This window comes from Tursiops truncatus, chromosome 4 (assembly GCF_011762595.2).
Source record: "Tursiops truncatus isolate mTurTru1 chromosome 4, mTurTru1.mat.Y, whole genome shotgun sequence".
Lineage (NCBI taxonomy): Eukaryota > Metazoa > Chordata > Mammalia > Artiodactyla > Delphinidae > Tursiops > Tursiops truncatus.
The window spans coordinates 125928966-125952299 of NC_047037.1; the positions used below are offsets into that span (position 1 = coordinate 125928966).

The 23334-nt window shown below is 38.2% G+C and overlaps 1 protein-coding gene across 2 annotated transcripts in view; it reads right to left on the reverse strand.

Annotated features, from left to right (window-relative positions):
- Window positions 1–3669: 3669 nt before the first annotated feature.
- CYYR1 (cysteine and tyrosine rich 1) overlaps window positions 3670–23334 on the reverse strand; it is a 105577-nt gene continuing 85912 nt past the window's right edge. Inside the window, exons 3-5 of one of the 2 annotated variants that reach the window (XM_073804414.1) lie at window positions 18264–18421; window positions 12559–12598; window positions 3670–6141 (exon numbers count right to left, since the gene is read on the reverse strand). In XM_073804414.1, the coding sequence (XP_073660515.1) occupies window positions 6111–6141; window positions 12559–12598; window positions 18264–18421 (229 nt within the window). In that variant the 3' untranslated portion in view covers window positions 3670–6110. The remainder of the gene's footprint in view (window positions 6142–12558; window positions 12599–18263; window positions 18422–23334) is intronic. The other variant, XM_019922565.3, reaches the window with a different exon arrangement.

The window sequence follows — 23334 nt, forward strand, 5'->3', positions numbered from 1 at the left end:
TAAAGTTAGATATTTTTAGGGAGGATTCCATTGAGAATCAATCTTTTTTACAATGGTATTATTGCTTTTCGGGACTTGGATAAACGCTCTATTGCTCTCTGTACATATTAAAATAGTAATAGCACAAAAGCTGGTAGCTATTTTATTACCCATTTCCAGCAGTTTTGGTCTTTTTTGTCTCATTTCAGAATACTCAGTGGTCTTCCAACATACCTTGAAGGAATGGTAATATGAAAACAATGGCATCGTAGTTTAGTAAAACTGCCCTTAGTGGATCCTTTGGACAATGCTTCTGAAATCTACATTACATTAGGATCCATTCTATGGAAATGTGATTTATGAGGTAATTCTTTTCTGATATTTGGTTGGTATTTTTCTTATGGAAAAAATGAGAAGCTCAATTTTAATCTGAGGAATTATGAAAGTGCCTCTCCCAACCTAGCATGTTGTCTTGTTTTGACTGAGTCAGTGACGATTAGCGTGTGCATTTACCTTAGCCAACATGTGTTAACTTGTGCTTAAAAACACAATCCAGCTTTATCTGGATTGACATGCATCATAATTAAAACCCACAAAACTATATAGCCTTTTTCCCAGTTCCCTGACCCATATCTTGGATTATGGACCCCTTTTAGAATATACTACTCACTATAAACTCTCTTCCTTTCATTCTTAAAGTTATTTTAACTTTCTTTAATGCCAAATATTATTTGCTGACCTAATATATTCAATCATCTATCTCATATTTCAAATATCGTAGAGTGACCACCTGAGGATGACAGATGTCCAAGAGATAGTCCTCGGAGTACAAAGATAGGTACAAAAAGGGGCAGAGGTGGGACTCAATTATTTCTGATTGGAGGAATGATCAGAATTCTCAGAGTATAAGCCCTTTAGCTACATCTGGAAAGAAGAGCAGGGGTTTTACAGAAGTGAGAGGCCTATTCCCAGGCAAGGAAGTGAGGGAGTTTGTCTTGTGTGTTCAGGTGGTGGTGAGACCCAGGGGGTGGGTCTCCAAGTGCATTTTCACAGGCAAAACAGAACTTGAACTTCAACAGTTTCATTCTTCTGAACTGCTTTCAAGTTGTTCCCAGTTAACAGAGAAGATAATATGCAAGATGTGTGATAGTGAAGACACTGACTTCAAGGTACAAAAATGGGGAAATCAGATCACTTGGTTCTCTTTGGATTTTTTTATCAGAAAAAATTATCGATCTTTCAGGCCATGGAAACAATATGAGATCTCTTATTCACTTATCACTCACTACCAAATGTGATTCAGAAGGTGATTCCTCTGCCTCTTCTCTAAGAAATGGCAAGTGGTAGACACTCAAAAGCTCCTCACGACTGGGGTATCAGAGGGGGAACAGAGCAGAAATAGGAATCGAAGAGTCTAACTGTGCATCTTTGTTTTTTTTTTGTTTTTTTGTTTTTTTTTCGGTACGCGGGCCTCTCACTGCTGTGGCCTCTCCTGTTGCGGAGCACAGGCTCCGGACGCGCAGGCTCAGCGGCCATGGCTCATAGGCCCAGCCACTCCGTGGCATGTGGGATCTTCCCAGACCGGGGCACGAACCAGTGTCCCCTGCATCGTTAGGCGGACCCTCAACCACTGCGCCATCAGGGAAGCCCCTGTGCATCATTGTTTTAAACCAGTTATTCCTTAATGCATCCAGAGAAGGCAAACATTCCCAGCACATGTTTCTGCAGTCCCAAACATTTGTTGGGTTTGTTTTCCATTTTTAGTGAAGGTATTCAGGATTAGGTTAGGTAGCAACTTGATCCACTGAACACTCATCTGGAAACTTGTCTTGGAATTCTTTTCTTGATGAAGATTAAATATTTTGGAACAAAGTTGAAACAGAGGTTAGAACCGGGACCACGTTAAGACTTGTCCAGAAGGTATGTGGTATGTGTTGTACTTCATTCCCTGTCAAGATGTGATAGACTTTAGTACAGCTTGTAAATGAAATTCATGAAAAATGCAAATGTAGTGTCTCTTTTCAATATTCCTTAGGAATGCAGCACTTACCCAGTTAGCATGGGCCTCTGTTGCTGGCTCCATTCTAGCCCTGCCAGGTCACTAAAAGCAATTTGATCACAGCCAAGCATGGCCCTGGTATTCTTTCAGCTGCTGACTTGGCACATTCTTGGTCGAGGCAAGATTGCCTGAACTTCAAATAATGAATTTAAAGGGAATGAGATGAACTATCCTTGCTCTGGTAGGCTGACTACCAAGAATGCTCTCACCTCCTGGTATTTGCACCTTCGTGTAATCCCCTCCTCTTTTGTACAGAGTGGACCTAGGGACCTGATTCTAAGGAATAGGACATGGCAAAAGTAATGGGATATCACTTCCAAGATCAGGTTTTAAGTCTATGACTCCCCTCTGGCTAGCACTATGTTTTGCTACCAGGTTCTTTCACTCTATGGCTCTTCTTGCTGTCTTGCACTGGGGAAGCAAGCTGACATATTTTTGAGTTGCCCTAAGGAGAGGCCCATATGGTGAAGAATAGGGGTAACCAACAGCCAGTGAGTCATTGAGGCCCTCAGTCCAAAAGCCTGCAAGGAACAGACTCCTGTCAATGACCACGCATGTGAGTGAGCTTGGAGATTGATCTTTCCTCTGTTGCACACTGACATGACTGCAGCCTGTGACAGTCCCTGAGCTGGAGGACCAGCTAAGCGACGTCCAGATTCTGGACCTATAGAAACCGAAATAATAAATGTTGTTGTTTCAAGCCACCAAGTTTTGGGGTAATCTGTTACACAGTGATGGATAACTGTTACACCTGCTTATAGAAGTGGTAAGGCCTGGGATTGGGGGCACAAAGGTTGGAAAGAGAATTAGGTATGTATATTTGTGTCACTGACCTAGATAGAGTCTTTATGACCGATGTCCTACCTCTACTTTTATTTATTTATTTATTTATTATTATTCTTTTTTTTTTATGGTACGTGGGCCTGTCACTGCTGTGGCCTCTCCTGTTGCGGAGCACAGGCTCTGGACGCGCAGGCTCAGCGGCCATGGCTCACAGGCCCAGCCACTCCACGGCATGTGGGATCCTCCCGGACCGGGGCACGAACCCGTGTCCCCTGCATTGGCAGGTGGACTCTCAACCACTGCACCACCAGGGAAGCCCTATAGGTAAGATTTTCTAGAGCAGCACTGCCCAATAAGGTAGCCACTGACCTCATGAGATTATGTAGCATTTGAAATGTGGCTAGTGAGACTGAGGAATTAAATTTTTCCTTTAGTTTAATTTAAATTCATTTAAATTGAAATAATCATATGTAGCTGGTGGCTAATGTGTTAGATAGCTCAGTTCTAGAGGCTGTCATCCTTATGTTATTCTTTTGTTAATTTATTTTTGGCTAATATTTATACAACATTTTCTACATGCCAGGCACAATATGTAGAATGTTATGTGTAGTCATCCAATTTTCACAAAACCTGATGAAGTCGATTCTATTATTTACATTTTCCAGAGCAGAAAGTTGAATTTTAGAGAGATGAAGTGGCCTGCCTCAAATCATCATACAGGCAGGAGACAGGATTCAAAACAAAGTTTATCTGGCTCCAGTCCCGTGTTTCCTGTACGGAAGAACGAGGCTAAACCGGCAGAGATGGAGGGTGAAACAAAATAGACCCAAGACAATTTAAAATATGACTCCTGTTATAATTGGTTATTTCATTTTATTGCTTATTATAAACACTTTGGACATAGCAAATACATTAGTTTTTAAATAACCATAATTCAAAGCTTTCATATCATATACTATTTCCCCCCAAGATGTGTGATCTATGAAAATAATCAGTGAACTCCAAAAGGCTATACTGATATTGTGCACATTTACGCGATCGTGACAGTAAATACAAATAGTAAAAATAGTCATCTGTTGTACGTGTGTGGTTTTGTGATATGCTTTAAGGGAGGCCATAAAAAAACTCAAAGAAGAGAGATGGTGTGGATTGTAATAGCGCCTACGTGGGTCATGTCTGCAGAACATAGAAGGTATGCACAGTAAACATTTATTGACAGAGAAGGTATGCACAGTAAACATTTATTGACAGTGAAGATGATGAGAATTCAATTTCTGCTGGACTCTCCCTCTCCATTTTTTCTTAAGTGCATTGGGAAACATCATTCTGAATGTCACAGAGGCTCTGGCACTTTGAGTTGTGTAGCTACAGTGTAATTGGGTCTGATCGCACTTGCAGAAGGGAGATAAATTAAAGCATATGCACTGTTAAAATTGTGCTAAAATCTCAGTTACTTGGATGGACTAGAATGCTTGAATGCTTTCTGGCTTCATAAGCAAGAAAATCACCAGTGCCTAAAAATCAAGCAAGTCATTCCAAACAAATCTAGCTTCTAGATTTCACTGGCAGTTAGACTGTATTTCAGTCAGATCAATGTATTTGAAAGTAAAATATGCTACTTATACGAGCTACTGAGTTTCCCAACTACAACTACTGAGTTCCTGAACTATAACTTTTACTTGAAGACATTTCTTTTGGTTGTTTTGTCCAGCAAAATCCTTAGCATCATTTTGGGATTTCACTGAATTGTGCTGATGATGTTGGATTAAACATTTTAGATTTAATTGAAAAGTGACAAACAAATATAATCATCTATTCCCAATAGTTTCTCAATGTACAATTTTAAATACATGAAAGGACCCTCATAAAAATAGAAATGTTAATTAAGGTCACTGGCAGCAAAGTACGGCATATTAGAATTATTTATTAAAAACTTTTACACCTAAAGGTATGCACTTCATAAAATATGGATTTTGGCAAAAGGCAACAGTTTGATGTCAATATCTTACTTTTCCATTAACTGTATAACTTTTTCAAGAGAATAGATTATTAAAATATTACAGGAAAAGCAGAAATTTGTCTAAGCTGCATGTGAGTGGAGTTACACAGAACAGAATCCAAACTTCATTTTTCCCTCTTCTTTTTGTAAACTTTTGTATATCTTCCTGGTCGGGTTATGAAATTTTACTCCCTGATGTAAAATCCCATGGGATTCTGGCTTCTCATCTTTTAATCTGAAATGAAGTATTTGTTGCTTGTGGAACTTGGTAAATATTTTTTCACAGTTGGAATAACTTTTATCACAATACACTAAATAAAATCAGATGATTTTTAGGTGGCAGTATCTAGCATTGACAAGTTCTTGGCTTCAAGCAGCTGTTAAGTCCTTTTGATTGTTTTAAGTCTCAAATTAGATAGATTCAACTATCTCTGTTATTTTCATTCTTGATGGCATAGAAATTCACCTCACATCTACCTAAAACATGAGCAGAGCTTTTGGGGCCCGTTGAACCCATCTACAATTTAATTTAGCTCTCCCTTCTCGAGCATGTCTCTACCAGGTAGTCAGCCAGGTTCTGTTTGGAGTCTTGGTGATAGGGAGCTTCACAAAGCAATCTAGTCAATATGAAAGCTTCAGCAGCCCTTTCGTATACTAAAACCAAAGTTCTCTTCCTGTAACTTCCATCTAGTGTTTCCAACAATATAAGGCACAGAGTAGGCTTTCAGGCACTCGATCTGCATTTGTTGATGAACAAAAAGACTGAACAATTCTAGTTCTGACTTTTAAAGCTACAGAGTATAGTTGTTTCCTTATGTAGTCCAGGTTATCCTCTTGTCTTACATAAATCTTCTCCCTTTCAGGATCAATATTGCAATTTCCTTCATTTGTTCCTTAAGCAACATGAATTTCCGATGTTTTGTCTATCCATTACTCTTCTCTGAGTGTGCTTATGTTGATCAATAGAACTCTTCAAACGTGGTCCCATTGAACCCAACATAATACCCCATATGGGATCAGCTCTGAGTAGGGTAGAAACCCTGAATCTCTTCTCTTAGCCTGGACATTCCACTTGACATATCATCTAACCCAAAAAGGTATTCCTTAGGGCAATCCTTTCCTGTCTGTTTCTGGGTAGAGACATTTTATCCCGGGCAAGATCTCTGATTGGCACATATTCTGTTCTGGGAGAAGGATTACTTCCTTGAATTTCCAGGATATGGAGGGGGTGGAGAACGCTGTGCTGGGGTCGGGGAGTACGGAGGGGGCAAGTCTGCACAGTGTTCCATCTCATGGTCGTAACTGTAGGGGGGTGGTGCCACTGGAAAAGAAAAGGAGAAGGGCATCAGGCATTTAGCAATAATTGAATGTCCACTATATTTGAGCCACTAGGCTGGGTACTTTGGGGGAGGACATAAGTTTTGCTTTCAATAATTATAGTTTTATCAGACTGGCGACACACATGTATGGAAGGGCAAGTGCTATAAAAAGTGGTGCCGTTGGCCAAAGTATTTAGAATTGGTGGCTTAGGGCAAGTTTCTTGGAAAGATGATATAGAAGGGGCAGATAGAGAAGGGGCTAAAGGATGATTCAATTTGAGCAAAAGCACCAAAGCAAGAGAGAACTTTTGTTCAAAGCAAAAGATACATGGAGGAGAAAAGATGTTGAGGAATTTGATTGTATCACCATCATGGTGGGCTTTTACAAAATTCTAATTTAAATGGATAACTAATAAGAACCTGCTGTATAAAATAAATAAAATAAAATTCAAAAAAACATCTAATTTATTTTTTTTTTAAATTTCATACAATTTTATGGACTTCCCTAGCAGTCCAGTGGTTAAGACTCCGTGCTTCCAATGCAGAGGGCATGGGTTCCACCCCTGGTCAGGGAACTAAGATCCTTCATGCTGTGTGGCACAACCAAAAAAATGTTTTTTCATATAATTTTTAAAGGTTACACTCCATTTACACTTATTACAAAATATTGGCTATATTCCCATGTTGTATAACATAGGGGTCAGGGGAGTGGGGGGTACAGACTATTGGGTGTAAGATAGGCTACATGGACATTGCACTTTGAATATCACATAAGGAGTGTGTGATATGCAGGCATCAGAGATTTTTTGAATATGCTAGTGAGTATGCTTTAGGAAGGTGACTCTTTCGGCAGTATGGATTCAGGTGGAGCAAAGAACAGGTGAGATGATGTAGTAGCATATGTGAGGGATGATAAAGGACTCATGGAAGTTGGGGGTGGGGATTATAGGAGCCCTTGAGCAGCTGAGTGCTTAAGTGATGACTGGGTAGGTGGAAAAGGGGTCGAGGGTAAGAAGGTGTCGAGGTATTGGGTACCTGGTTCTGGGCTCCTGTAACTTGGAGGGTCATGGAGCCATTACAGAAATAAGAAAAAAAAAGGAGGACAAGCAGGTTTAGAAATGGGGATGGAGAATTTAGTTTTCTAAATCTTATTAGAAAAAGTGTCTTTAATTTTTTATTGTACTATTATAGGACAGTGTGTTTTAAAATCACATTTAATACATTTGTTATGACTGTATATAGATATCTATTTTGTAGTGCTCTCCACCCCGTCTCCAGGGCTGGAAGAGAGGTACTCCTTGAGCACTCCATGTCATTAAGAACCAAATCACTCGACAACATCTGAGCAACCTCTCAGCAACCCCTCTGATGATTTTCCAGTAATTGATTTATCATCAAGATTGTGATTCTAGTTGGAAATTGACATGTCTTAATTGCTTACTGTGAATGTAGCCTAAACCACAAGACTAGTGTTATAATAATGCAAATAAACAGCCAAGCTTTTACTTCTAGAATGGAAGAAAAGAACAAGCAACATTTCAACAAACTTATTTCTAAAACGTCTTCTAAATTGTACTCTTACAATAAGATTATGACGGTATTCTGATCAATATGCATGTATAAACATAGGGCCTCACCCTATATGCAAACACAAAGTTTCTTCTGAATCTCTTTATTTAAAAAAACCATTTAATTAATTTGTATTGGAGTATAGTTGATTTACAGTGCTGTGTTGGTTTCTGCTGTACAGCAAAGTGAATCAGTTATACATATACCCACTCTTTTTTAGATTCTTTTCCCATCTGTATCTCGTTAACTTGGCTCTCTCTACCAGGAGCTTGATGATTTAAACCAATTACTGATCTGCCTGTACTTAGGGATGTGAAGAAGCAGAATTGAGGCATCTGACACAAGAGAAAGATGGAGACACAGAACTGGGTGGGATGTCCTCTGAGGGATGCTCTGGTGAGCAAAGGCTTTGCAAGTCTCTCGTGGGCTGAGCAGGCCAAGGGCTCAGAGCAGAGGACACAGATCTGTGGAGAAGGCAGCTTCTCCACGGCTGCTTTAGACCTGGGGAGGCTGGCCTATTCCAAGCTTTGTTTTCTACAACAAAATGGAATAACTCCTGCCAGAGTCTAAACACACATTCCCTCTGCATTATGCCTACTCCTTTGCTTCGTTATATCCAAGAGGACTGAGACAAAGAGATTTATAATAAACTTTATGCAAGGCAAGAAATGCAGCCTCCATGTAAAACAGGAAGTTACAGCTGGGTTCCCATTGAACTGTTTCTTATAAGCATGTGGGTTCTAAGCTGTTTTTATGATGAAGCTTTTCCTTGCCTCCCACTTGAGAAGCACACACCAGATGATTCTACAGATCGACTCTGCATCCTTCTCTGTCATGAAGCTGTGGTGTGTCTTTATGCTTCAGTAACAAAGCATTTATATTTTTCCATCTGCATATAAACTGCTGGAGGACATTTCAGGGAGATTCCCTATGGTTTATACAGCTGCATGTTGAGCATGAAAATCTAAGATATGAAACAGTGTTCTTTCATTCATGTAGCCTTTGTTATTTTGATAAGGTGATAATATAATGCTGAAGAGTGGTATTTGGAGGACTATATCCATCATGAAATAAACACGGCACATCTTTTATAGTACCAGCTGCGGGAAGACATTTTGAAATAATAATGGTGTAACTGTGGACTGTGCTATCTTTCTTTCTTACAGATAAAAATGTTTCACTAGGAAGTAAACTTTTCAGGGTATCAATTTTAGAATTCTTGATTAACCCTAAGAGGTTTTGTTCTCTCTTAAAGGTCAAATCATCTTTAAAAGATACATGGATGCAGCTGGAGATATGGTGCTTTTGAAATTCTTTCATAACCAATAATTCTAATTCTCTGACTTAAGTAGGGCAAATATGTCATTTATCATGTATGTCAATGTAGTTGTGTAGAATTTTGCAAAATTTAGGGATGCTATGAAATTCATAGGAGGAAGTTAATGTTTTTTTACCCACTCAGGATAACATCTCTAAAACAAATATAAAGGGAAGGTGCATGGTGTTAATAAAAATTGTACAACATTATATTAGAAAATGTGGAAACAGAGGAAAATCATCCATAATTCTGTCACCACAGTTTAACAAACAATATCTTTATATACTCCCTTCTAGTCACTTGTGTTTTTATATCCTTGTAGTTATGTAAAATAGTCTATGCTTTTTCACTCTGTATTGTAACAATCTTCTTCATTCTGCTACATATTCTTCATGAACTCTATTGTTAACAGCTGTACATTATTCCACTTACCATTCACTTATTTTGAGATTAGCAATTTTTTATTATTATAAATAGTGGAGTGACAAATGTCTTTCTACATATAGACTTTTTATTACTTTGATTTAGTTTTTTAGAATAAAATTCCAGGAATCAACTAGCTGGCTATCATTTAATATTTTGGTAATTTAATACTGAAAAAAATCTCACTATTAAAATATCCCTTAATTTTACATTTCTTTGACAGTTTTACGTCTTGTTTATTATTTGTAATTCATATTGTGTGATTTTTTTGTTTGTTTTGAGCTGATAATTTACAAACTGGGATCTTAATTGGAATTAAGATACAATTAAGATAACAAGATATAAATATGTATACAAAGTTATTTATCTTTTCTATACCTTTCTAAAAATAACTTTGTCAAAATGATTAGCTATGGTATTTTTACCTTATTGACATCCTGAAGTTTAAAACTTGTATCTAAGAAAATATATGTGGGCTTTTCATCCTTTTTATCTCTTCTGTATTGTTTCCAAGTTTAAACATTTGTCTTTCAGATATCTGGTTCATAACCAATCTATTTTTGAGTTTTTCCATGTAAATTTATATATTTGGTGCTTCCTTACATCTGTTATTTTACATCAGAGTTTAGTTTTTCTAAGTTTTAAATTTTGATTAAGCCAAAGTATTGAAGCGTTGCCTCTTAATCCTCACTTTTCACATTGTTTTGTTATCTCGCGTTTAGAGTTTGTGAAATTTTAATCACTTGTTCTGTTCAATTACCAAGGCATATCTTTTTTTTTACCAGAAACACCTGATTTTAATTATTATTGATTTTCAATGATTTTACTATCTGATAGAACAGGTGAAATTCATGACTTATTTTTTAACACTTTTTAAATTTATTTTTTCAGTTGAGATACAACTGACATAACATTGTGTAAGTTCAAGGGGTACAATGTATTGATTTGATACATTTATATATTGCAATATGATTACCACCTGTTAAATTAATTAAACAAGGAGGTTATTAGACTGAGGTGGCTCTAATGCCATGGTGTCTATGTAAGCAAACCAAAATGTAAGCTGCAAGTGCCTCAAAGTTATGAAATCAAAATGCTAAGGACAACCAATCACAAACAGCCAACTAGGCTTTAAGTTAAAGGAAATCAAATAATTTCCTTTTGTTGCTTCCACGCTTCCTCTGTATAAGGCAGGGTCCCCCTAACCACTTTGGGTTTGGTGCTGCCCCATTTTTGCTCAAATAAACTCTTCAAGATTTTAATATGCCTCAGTTTACCTTTTAACACATCTTAGCATTAGCTGACACTTCTATCACTCATGACTTATTTTAAAAGACAACTTCTACGAATGACCCAATTTCATTTCTTTTTATGGCTGGGTAATATTCCATTGTATATATGTACCACGTCTTCTTTATCCATTCATCTGTCAATGGACATTTAGGTTGATTCCATGTCCTGGCTATTGTAAATAGTGCTGCAATGAACATTGGGGTGCATGTATATTTTGGAATTATGGTTTTGTCAGGGTATATGCCCAGTAGTGGGATTGCTGGGTCCTATGATAGTTCTATTTTTAGTTTTTTAAGGAACCTGATGTGGATGAACCTAGAGTCTATCATACAGAGTGAAGTTAGGTCAGAAAGAGAAAAACAAATATCGTACACTAACGCATATATGTGGAATCTAGGAAAATGGTACAGATGAACGTGTTTGTAGGGCAGGAATAGAGACGTAGACATAGAGAATGGACATGTGGACACAGTGGGGAGAGGGGAGGGTGGGATGAATTGGGAGATTAGGTTTGACATAAATACACTGCCATGTGTAAAATAGATAGCTAGTGGGAACCTGCTGTATAGCACAGGGAGCTCAGCTCGGTGCTCCGTGATGACCTAGATGGGGGGGATGGAGGGTGGAGGAGGGAGGTCCAAGAGGGAGGGGATGTGTGTATGCGTATGGCTGATTCAGTTCACTGTGCAGCAGAAACTAACACAGCATTGTAAAGCAATTATACTCCAGAAAAAAAAAAAAAAAGGACAACTTCTAACATTATTACTAGGAGCAAACCTTCTCGTCACCCTCCCCCAAACCCCACTACTCACAATTCACCTGAACCCCACTCAGAGCAGAGGCCCACAGAGCTCCTGGCAGGTCCTCCACTGCCTGCCCCTCACCACACAGTACAGCCCTGCCCGTCTCTTCCTCTACAATGGCCCGAGATGCACCTCCGGAAAGGGTGACATCATTAGAACCTAGCGTCCCCCTTCCTCTCAGATAACATCAGGACACGTCCTGTCACGTTTACATCCCTCTGTTAGCATGAGAAGGACAAGCTCCTAGAGCACCCTTCAGTGTAGATCTTTAGCTCTGGAAGGCTTTACATATCTAATCTAATTAATTTTCCCAAGTTTCCCCACCGCCTTCACTGTGCTCAGTGGAACACAAAGTCTGTCATCAGAAGAGCCCTTTGTACCCTCACCCTCTTTTCATCCCTTTACATGTTACCCCAGCTCGGAATATAAGGAAGTTCTTCTCCAATTGTGACTGTTTTCTCAGAGAAGTAACGTCGGCTGAGAGAGAGAAAGGCTGAGGGTTGGGTTTTTTTCGAGCTTTGAGAAGAGAGAATACATGAGACAGTTATCTCAGGAAGTGAAAGGGAGCATTTGCTTCACCTTTCTAATTTAATTAAAATCTGGTTTTCCATGAGAGGACAGCTTCCTCTGCAGCACTATTAAATCAGAGCTATCCTTTTTCTCCCACATCCTACATTTTATGGGACCAGGAGGTATGCAGGGTGTTCCCTGTGATTCAGCCATTTTTAAACAACTAATTTCCCTCTTTAAAAACCTGAGCTTGAAGTCTGTAAGTCTGTTTCTGTTTTGCAAATAAGTTTATTTGTACCATTTCTTTTTAGATTCCACATATCAGCGATATCATGTGATATTTCTCTTTCTCTGACTTACTTCAATCAGTATGACAATCTCTAGGTCTATCCAAAAAACTTATGGTTACCGGGGGGAAGGGTGGGGGGAAGGGATAGACAGGGAGTTTGGGATTGACGTGCACACACTGCTATATTTAAAATAGAGAACCAACAATGACCTACTGTATAGCACAGGAAACTCTGCTCAGTATTCTGTAACAACCTAAATGGGAAAAGAATTTGAAAAAGAATAGATACATGTATATGTATAACTGAATCACTTTGCTGTACACCTGAAACTAACATATTGTTAATCAACTATATTCCAATATAAAATTAAAAGTTAAAAAACAAAAACAAAAACCTGAGCTCTTTTGTAGCATATGCCATGAGATTCTGCTACTTTCTGCTCCTCCTTGTTATCCATAGCTGTGGTTCTCTCTACCCCAAAATCTCACTTATTGAAGTGCGGTACGCGGGCCTCTCACTGTTGTGGCCTCTCACGTTGCGGAGCACAGGCTCCGGACGCGCAGGCTCAGCGGCCATGGCTCACGGGCCCAGCCGCTCCGCAGCATGTGGGATCTTCCCGGACCGGAACACGAACCCGTGTCCGCTGCATCGGCAGGCGGACTCTCAATCACTGCGCCACCAGGGAAGCCCTCAGTTATTGAAGTTTTAGTATCAAGCCCATTACTCTTCTCTGCATCACGACTTCTGTTATCATTCTAGGTGATTTCAACATCCACTTGCTGAAATAAATTTGTAGCTCCAGGATGGAGCCACTACTGCCTGGGATGCCACATCAGCAAACTGAAGCTTAGGTAACTTTCGCGTCATTGAAAACTCCGCTTAATGAGAAACTCAGTATATCCAGTCAACTAATCCCCAAACGCCAAGCCAACTGTGAGCTCTATACTTAACTTCCTGGTTCCTTCTCACCCCAAACAAGGCTGCCCCTGTGGCCCCAGCCAATCAGATAGTTTCTATTTTTCTCTTCTTCGTTCTTTATTCTTCACCTTATAAAAGCTTCCTGCCTTCTGTCCATTTTACTGTTCTCCCCATGAAGACTTTTTGATTCATGAAGTTTGCATCACCTAAATTGTCTTCTTTAATCCGTTTTTAACACATGTAACCCTGCCTCTCAGTCCTTTGAGCCTTTTGCCTTCAAAAATCTTTTTCTCACCCTTACTGTAACCAATTATGGTACCATTTTGTAAATATGACCACCCACTTATCTTTCTAGAATATACATCCCAATACATCTTGGACCTCACCTGGATTTCTGATTTACTGATGGCATTAAAAAAATTAATTTAAACTGATGTCACCTCTTTCCTGTCTTCATGTCTTTCTTCATTCAGCTTAGATTTATGGTCCATCACAAAAATTATTCCTGTGCATCTATCATCAACTTTCTCATCTCTTTCTCTCCCCATTGCTTCACAAAGCTCCAGTCCAGCATTTTGGCTACCCCAGATCTGTATCTAGGAGCTTAATATGCTTAGAGCAAAATGCACAGTCATGCTGACTCATTTCACTTCAAATGCATGACCATATTCTTAAGTGTGGAGGCCCTTGGCATTGCTTGGAAATTGCGCATTAGGCATTTCACCACCCCTCCATTCTCTGAGATTACTGTTTCATGCTTTTTTCTTTCTCCTTAGCTACAAACACCTCCTCAAGCCACTTGCAGCCTAAGACTGGCTTCTTATTTCACTAAAAAATAGATACAATCAGAAGAGACCATCCTCATATCACCAAATCCTTTGAGTGCATGAGTCTTTTCATGTTCGATGTGGTTGCCCTCAATTGTGAATTCAATTATGCAAATGGAGATTGGATTCCTTTTTTTAAAATAATTAATAAATTTATTTATTTATTTATTTACTTTTGGCTGTGTTGGGTCTTCATTGCTGCACGCGGGCTTTCTCTAGTTGTGGTGAGCGGGGGCTACTCTTCGTTGTGGTGTGCAGGCTTCTCATTGCAGTGGCTTCTCTTGTTGCAGAGCACGGGCTCTAGGTGCTCAGTAGTTCTGGCTCGTGGGCTGTAGAGCACAGGCTCAGTATTTGTGGTGCAAGGGCTTAATTTCTCTGTGCATGTGGGGTCTTCCTGGCCCAGGGCTTGAACCCGTGTCCCCTGCATTGGCAGGGGGATTCTTAACTACTGTGCCAGCAGGGAAGCCCCTTGGTTTCTTAATGAAATATTTCCAAGAGATTTTAAAGAATACAAGCCAGCTATTTTATAGAATGTTCCTCAGCTTGGGTTTGTCAGATAATTTCTCATGTTAAGATTCAGGCTATGAGCTTCCAGCCAGAACATTACACACATGAAATTGTATGATCTTCAGAGTAACACCCAAAGGTGCAAGATGTACATCTGTCCCTCTTTGTTGATATTAATTTTTACTTCTTCGTCAAGATGTTGTCTGGTTTCTCCACTATGTAGTTACTATTATTCTCCTTGTAACTAATGAGAAATCTGGAGGTAGACAGGTTGAGAGTATGCAAATATTCTGTTCCTCAGCAATGTGTCCCCCAAATTTCGCATCAATTGATGAATCTTGTTCTAAATTTTTCTTATGATGGTTTCTTATGGTGGTTTAAATGATGATTTTTTTACAGTTCCACAACTTCTTTCTACCTGCATATTTTGGCATTTTTCTGTTATCAAGAAACTCAGATCCTTCTTCATTGTTTATCTACCTATCTGTCTATCTACCTAAATTCATCATCATCATCATCTATCTGTCTATTTGTCTATCTATATTGTCTATCTATCATCTATCAATCAATCAATCTATCATCTACCTACCTACCTACCTACCATTAGGGACTCAGTAATGTACTTCATGGCATTTGATTTTTATATCTTTGCCAGGACTTTTCTTCTGTTCTTTCTGTGTTATTTTCCTTCAGATGTGTGTCATCCAAACCCACTTTTAAAAAAGAGTTAATATAGTCACTTTCTTTTGTTTATACTGAAGTTCTGGAAAGTAGGGGAAATGTAAGACTTGACAAATAATTCTTGTTTTCACACTGATGGTTTTAAAAATAGTTGTCATTAAATAGGACACAGTTCATGCCACCCAACATGGCAGGAGTAAAAAACTATTTCAGATGGTCACTGTCCAACACTAGGTTGGGTGTGGCGTATTACCTGTTCTTGGTAATCTACTCCCAGTGCAGAGTCATGTTTGCTGTAGGGTTCCCCACTGAGTGCTTTCACCAAGGGATGAGATAACCTTGACTAAATTATTTTCTACCCATTTATGTGGCCTTCAGGCTGTAGGACTATTCAATAACTTGAGTGATTATTCAATTAGCACAGGGTTAATTAATTAATGTGGGTAAAATTATTTTTTACTTCCATAGATGAAAGATTTTGAAAAGCAGTCAGTACTACTCTGTGTTATTTCCTGATCCTTTAAGTAAAAGCTTAATTAGGGACTTTGAGAAGGAAATGAGAAATAATCAATCAAATCATGTTTTCGACGACCTAGTCTTTTGCAGTGAAAATGTTTCCATCATAAGGTTTATGATGTTTTTGCATTATTCAGTTCCCAGAACAATGCATTTACTGAAAATGCAACATGGTGCTGTGATCTGCCAGTATAAATAATGCTACTAGGGCTCCCCTGGTGGCTCAGTGTTTGAGAGTCCGCCTGCCGATGCAGGGGACACGGGTTTGTGCCCCGGGCCGGGAAGATCCCACATGCCGTGGAGCGGCTGGGCCCGTGAGCCATGGCCGCGGAGCCTGTGCTCCGCAACAGGAGAGGCCGCAACAGTGAGAGGCCCGCGTACCACAAAATAATAATAATAATAATAATAATAATAATAATAATAATAATAATAATAATGCTACTAGAATAAAGTTTTTGAAAACCTGTTTACATGCATGAAATAGAAACCTCAGACTCCAGAAAACACATTAAAATATTTTGCATTTTCTAGTCTAGTTTTATAAAAATATTAAAAAAAATTAATTTTAACTACACTTTTTGATCAAGAAAAGTGAATCTAGAGCATTATGTACAGATTGCTTCTCCTCATCTTCTCTCCAATTAATGTCTCTGTCAGACTCTCCTCTTCTTCTCTTGGGTTATGGATTGGCTCAGAAAGTGACCTTTGACAAAAACTTGAATTAAGTGAGGGAGTCAGTGTTCTAGGCAAACCTAGATGGGAGTGTGCCCTGTATCTTCAGCACAGCAAGGAAAAAGTATGAGTGGAGCCAGGTGGCAAGAGGGTGAGTAGAAGGAAGTGAGGTCAGAGAAATAAAAAAGAGGGACCAATTCATGCATTGCCTTGCAGGCCTTGGTAAAGAATTTGTCTTTTACTTTGGATAAAATGAGAAACCACTGGCTTTAAGTCTTCCCCTGGGGGAAATGGGGAACCGCTGGAAAATTTTTAGCAGAGAAGTGATATGATTTGACATTTAATCATCTTAAATGTGTTCAGTTTGCTATTGTGTTTGGAATAGACCCCTGGGAGGCACGAGTGGATGCTGGCAGAGCAGTTAGGATGTTTTCACAGGAATGAGTAGGAGAGCTGATGGTGGCTCCCACCAGAGAAGGAACAGTGGGAAGTAGTCAGATACTCTTATATTTTGAAGATAGAGCTAAGAAGTGTTCCTGTTAGATTGCATGTAGATGTCAAGGAAAGAGAGGAGTCCAGGATGACGCCAAGGTCTTTGGCCTGAGCTGCTGGGAGGCTGGAGATGCCATCAACTGAGATGGTGAATGGTGAGTGGAGGAGGCTTTGGGGGGATGTTCGGAAGTACAGCTTTAGACATGTGAAATTTGAGATATATCAGTTAGACATCCGAGTGTAGATGTTCAACCGGCAGTGGGATCAAATGAGTCTGAAATTCAGGAAAGAGGTTTGGAAAGGAGATATATAACGTTGGAAGGCATTTAGCATGTAAAGGGTACTTAATACCATGAGCCCAAATGATAGAACCAAAGAAGTGAGCGTTGATACAGGATGGAAGAAGACACAAGAGTGAGCCTGGAAGCAGTCTAACATGGAGATATTGGAGAAGAGGGAGAATGGACAAAAGAGGACGGGGAAAATGACCATGCTCACACTCATCTGAAATTTGCTCCCTCAAGCTGAAGATGGTAGGGAAAAAGTTAAGAGAGGAGAGACATTACTAGGGAATTGATACTCAGGGCAGACTGGATGTAGAAGCTACCTTATTCCTTTCCTATAGGGGCTGAGAGAGAGGACATGAGTATGGATAGAAAATTATCTTCCTAAGGATTTGTTAAATTTAGAACTTGACTCCTTTTTATATATCAAATTATATATATACAGGTTGACTTAAAAATGCTATTGAAATCAAGGCAAAATGCAGCACTTTGTTTATGTGTTCAATATATTTATATGTGTAAATTCTCAAGAAATACTTGTCAAATTATTAATAAATTACCTTTTTGCTGATAATTTTACTATTATGTTAAGACTGTTTTCTTTGCATAAGGGGGACACATAAAAACTTTCTGCAATACTTTTTCTGAAGACATACATACCTATTGAATCAGATGCCAGTTAATTCAGCCATGTAACTTATTCTTTCTCTATAATTATTTGTCAGAACTCACTAGGAAATAGACACAGTGGGTGTGAATTGTCTATTCCTCTTCACTATGGCTGATTGGCAACTGTAGTCAATAAGACAACCACTGAAAATATGAATGTATTCAAATAGGAGGTAGATTTTATTATGTGGACCTAAGTAATCTCCATTGAAAGTTAGAGCTTCAATCTACATTAATTTAGAAATATCCTACATACTTGGAGATTATTCCAGTGAGAGTCTTCTACCCCAGGAGGACAGCATAACTAACAAATCTGACTCTTCCTTCAGAAAGAGTAAGCAGTTTTGCTTACCAGGGTAGGAGGAGATGGCATTGATGTGGGTGGTCCTGATGACACCCACCCGTGTCCCACGGTTGTTTTTCATGCACATGCAGATACATATGGCAATTCCAGCAATGACCCCCATGATGAATACGATTCCAAATACTATGCCAGCAATTGCTGTGCCCCTAAAAAGGAAAAGCGAAAGTACATTTATTGAAAAGGCTCATAAAGATTCCTCAGCCTTTCAACTATAGTTCCATGACTACATGACAAGTGCCCCTTTAAATATGTTCTTAAGGATAGTGTTAAAAAAGACTCATGTTGGGCTTCCCTGGTGGCGCAGTGGTTGAGAATCTGCTTGCCAATGCAGGGGATATGGGTTCGAGCCCTGGTCTGGGAAGATCCCACATGCTGCAGAGCAACTGGGCCTGTCAGCCACAACTACTGAACCTGCACGTCCGGAGCCTGTGCTCTGCAACAAGAGAGGCCGTGGCAGTAAGAGGCCCACGCACCGTGATGAAGAGTGGCCCCCGCTTGCCACAAATAGAGAAAGCCCTCGCACAGAAACGAAGACCCAACACAGCCAAAAATAAATAAATAAATATATATATTAAAAAAAGACTCATGTTTTTCAGTTCTTGAAACCATTCCATAAGTTAATAATTTCCTTTGCAACATTTTCTCTGTTTCTCTTTCTGAAAGCCTATTCTGAAATAAACCTCTGAGCCTCCTGGATAACTTCTCTAATTTTTCCTGTCTCTGTTTTCTTGAACTACTTTCCAGGGAACTTCATTGAATTTATCTTCCAAACTTTTATTGAACTTTTAAATTTCAGCTATCATATTTTTAACTTCCACGTGCTCTATCTTATCCTTTATTGCAACACCTGTTTTATAGTGTCCTTTTTCTGCTTTTATGGATGTAATTTCTTCTATTAATCTCTAACAGTACTCATGACATATTCTTTGAAACTTTATCTGTTTTTTGTGTTTCCTCTGTCCTGTCTAGGCTCCTTCTTATTGATTGTTTACTTTAATCTGTTTCATGTTTGACATTTTCCTTAAATGTCTGGTGATCCCTGAATCTATTCCTATGTAATAAGCTGCTATTTAGTAATAGCTGGTTGGGAGTTCAGTGTGCAAAGCTAGCATTGGACAGGTGAACCCTGCAGTAGAGGATCAACTGAGGCCAGTTCGCATAGTTTTGTTTTTCTTTGTAGCTGTTCATTTTTACTCTTTAAAAGGATCCTCCAGTTTCATACTTGGGGAATATGAACTGGGCTGCCAGTTTCCTGGAGCCTGGGGTTTTATCCATAAGGGTATGGACTTTCACAAAATCCTCCTGCTTTCAGCTCAGAGACTCAGTCTCATTCTGCTGTGACAGAGGAGGCTTTCAGGTTAAGTCTTCAGTAACAAAATCTTTGTGGTTTAAAAGCATGACTTCTAAAGTCAGACTGCCATGGTTCCAACTGTAGCTGGGTAACCTCGGGCAAGTTGCTCAATGCCCCAGTTTGCTTCTTAATGAAATAAAGGTCAGCTTGGTGCTTATCTGACTCTCCTCCCAAATTTAATGTTATGAAATAACTGTGCTCCTAGATTCATTTGCCACATAAATAAGTTCCTGTTCTCAAGTGCTATATGAGCATCTATCGTGTACTTTTCTAGGACAGGTTCATAATCTCTCATCCCAAGGCCTTGGGACTAGATGTGTCTTGTAAGTCAGGAATGTTCAGATTTTGAAAAGGGAACATGCATATACTGTATATTATATGATATTCCCAGGGCCAACATCCTGAGCATAACACATGTACATTTCTGCAGTAAAGGTAGGAATATTAACACTCATGTATTACATAGAAGCTATAAAAAAAGCCCCAGGTTCGTTCAGGTTCAGTCCTGCCACCAATTGAGTTGTATAAAACCTTTACTTTTCAGAGTTTTTGAGGACTTCAGAATTGCAGATAAGGGACTGTGAACGTATATTTATACAATTCAGAAGAAATCTTCTCTCTCTGACTTTTCCCTACTCACTTAAAAAAACAGAATACCATTATGCATTCCAATAGACCCCTTTAAAATATTCCCACATGCATTTTAACTTTGTTAGTAAATTATGAAAGTAGAACGTGAGACATATTTGGACGGGCTGCTATTAGCAATTAAAGAATGGCAGAGTCTAGCAGTTCAATAAATATGTCTTTTCAAGAAAAAAGATTTATCAAAGGTGGTAACTTGAAATTAAAAAGAACTAAAAGTAATCTGGAAACTTCTTTTTTTATTGTAATTTTCAGGTCTAAATAAGACTAAATTGGAGGACTTAATTTATGTTCCAGAAATAATCAATGGTCTAATTATTCAGGTGTAGAGTTTCCAAAGTATGTGTTATGGAAGTTATCAATTTGGGACATATTTATATTCATTAATTCATTTTTAAATAGAGAAAAGTAAAAAATCAGTCACATTTTGTTTTCCTGTTGGCAGCTTCAGCAAAAGTGCCTGCCCTTGAGGTCAATAATGAGGTTGCAACTATTGTGTTAAATGAGGTTTTTGATTAAATCATGATTTTCATGTCCTTGATCCTTTGATACCCATTAGCAATTGTAAATTAGTTATTTAAGACATGGCAAGTGTAAAATTTATAACATTATTTAGCCTGTTATTAATTTAAAAAATAAGTAGTCATCTTCCAGTATATAAATAATTTGGTTTAGTCAACTGTTGGAAAGAGAGAAGCTATTAAGTTGAGAAATTTGGCATCATAAAATCCTTGAAAAGATTTATTTAGGGAATGTATTTTTTTTGAAAGAATGCATTACAAGGTTTGCATATTTTCTCTTCTCTAAACTTCTATTTTGAAATAATTATAGATTCAGAGAGGTCCTGTGTATCCTTCACCCAGTTTCCCCCAATGGTTACATCTTAGGTAACTAAAGTACAACATTAAAACCAGGAAATTGGCATTGGTATAAAGTGTGTGTACAGTTCTATGTCATTTTAACACGTACATAGATCCATGCAAACAGTTCAGCAAGCAAGGTACCATACCATCACCCCAAAATATTTCCCTGGGCTCCTCCTTTACAGTCATATCCAACCTCTACCACCATTAATAACCCCTGACACCATTCATCTGTTCTCCATTTCTATAACTTTGTCATTTCAAGAATGTTATACAAATGGAATCACATAGTACATGACTTTCTGAAATGCTCTTTTTTCACTCAGCATTATGTCCTTGGAAGCTATACTGGCTTTTCTGTATAGCAATACATTCCTTTTTATTACTGTGTAGTATTCCATGGTATAGATATAACACCAGACCTGAAAATTACAATAAAAAAAGAAGTTTCCAGATTAATTTCAGTTTTTTTAATTTCAAGTTATCACCTTTGATAAATCTTTTTTTCTTTTTTCTTTGTTTAACCATTACTTCTTATAGGACATTCTGTTTACTTCCAGTTTTGGTTTTTCCATTTATAAAGCTGCGATGAACAATCATGTACTGGTTTTTATGTGGACATAAGTATTCATTTCTCTGAATAAATGCCAGGAGTAGGATTGCTAGGCTATATAAGCATATGTTCTATTTTAAAAGAAATTGCCAAACTATTTTCCAGAGTGACTGTACTATTTTACATTCCCACCAGCAGTATAGGAGAGATCCAGTTTCTATGCATCCTTGTCAGCATTTGATATTGTCATTATTGTTTATTTTAGCTGTTTTAATGGGTGCATAGTGATTTCACTTTGTAATATTAATTTACATTTACCTTAAGCTAGTGAATATTTTTCATGAACTGATTTGCCGTTTATATGTCTTCTTCAGTGAAATGTCTCATATCTTTTACTCATGTTCTAATTGAATTATTTGTGTTTTTACTGTTGAACTTTTGAGAGTTCTTTGTAAATTCTAGATATGACTCCCTTATCATATAAGTAGTTTGTAAATATTTTCTCCCAGCCTGTAGCTTGTCTTTTCATCCTCTTAACAGTCTTTTGCAAGAGTAAAAGTTTTTCATTTTAATGAAGTCCAACTTATCAATTTTTTCTTTTATGAATTGTGCTTTTGTTGTCATGTCTGAGAACTCTTCACCAACCCCTAGTTTCTGAAGGTTTTCTCCTATGTTTCCTTCTGAAAGATTTATAGTTTTATGTTTGACATTTAAACCTATCATCCATTTTGACTTAATTTTGTATATGGTGTCAGGTTTAGATCAAGTTTCATTTATTTTGCCCATTGATAGCCAAGTGCTCTGGCACATTTATTGAAGACACTATCCTTCTTTCATTGCACTGCTTTTGCACCTTTGTCAAAAATCAGTTGGCCATTCTGTCTGGGAGTATTTTTGGGTTCTGTATATTTTCTTGTTGTTGGATAGGGTGTTTTATAAATGTTGAGTAGATTCTGTTGGTTGATGATATTGTTCAGTTCTGCTATATCCTGTTGATTTTCTATCTAGTTTTACTAATTGTTGGTGAGGGATGCTGAAGTTTCCAACTATAATTTTGGATTTGTTTGTTTCTTCTTTCAGTTCTATCAGTTTTGTTCCATATATTTTGCAGCTTTTCTGTTCTGTCTAGGCTCTGCATTTGACCTGTGCTGATAGGCATTGGGATGAGGCTGTATGTTTTTTTTTTTTTTCTTATGGTGTTTGGTTATATTCAAATTAGTTAAATTGTTACTGTCTCAAAGTTTTCTGTTTTGCTAGGCTGTCTCTTTCTGGGGACTTTGGCTGCAGAGATCAGGCCTTTGTTGGGGTTTTTATTGTCTGCTCCTATTGGGGCTTATGGGTTGCCAGCTTCTTTATCTACAAACCTGGGGGAAATGAGGCAAAAAGAAAACCCAGGGAGCTCACTGTCATGTCATGTTGTTCTTCAGCCCACGAAGTTCCTAGCTGCTCTGCCTTCTCTTCATCTTTCAAAATTTTCTTGTTTGTTTTATAGATAATATTTAGGGTTTTAAAGTTGTACACAGAGGGAGGAATAGGGAAATGTACTGAAAAAATAAAATATTGCAATAAATGGTATTGTTTAAAATTGTAAAGTGATTTTTTAAAGCATAATATAAAAACATTTTTATAGAAGAGATAAAAAATGTG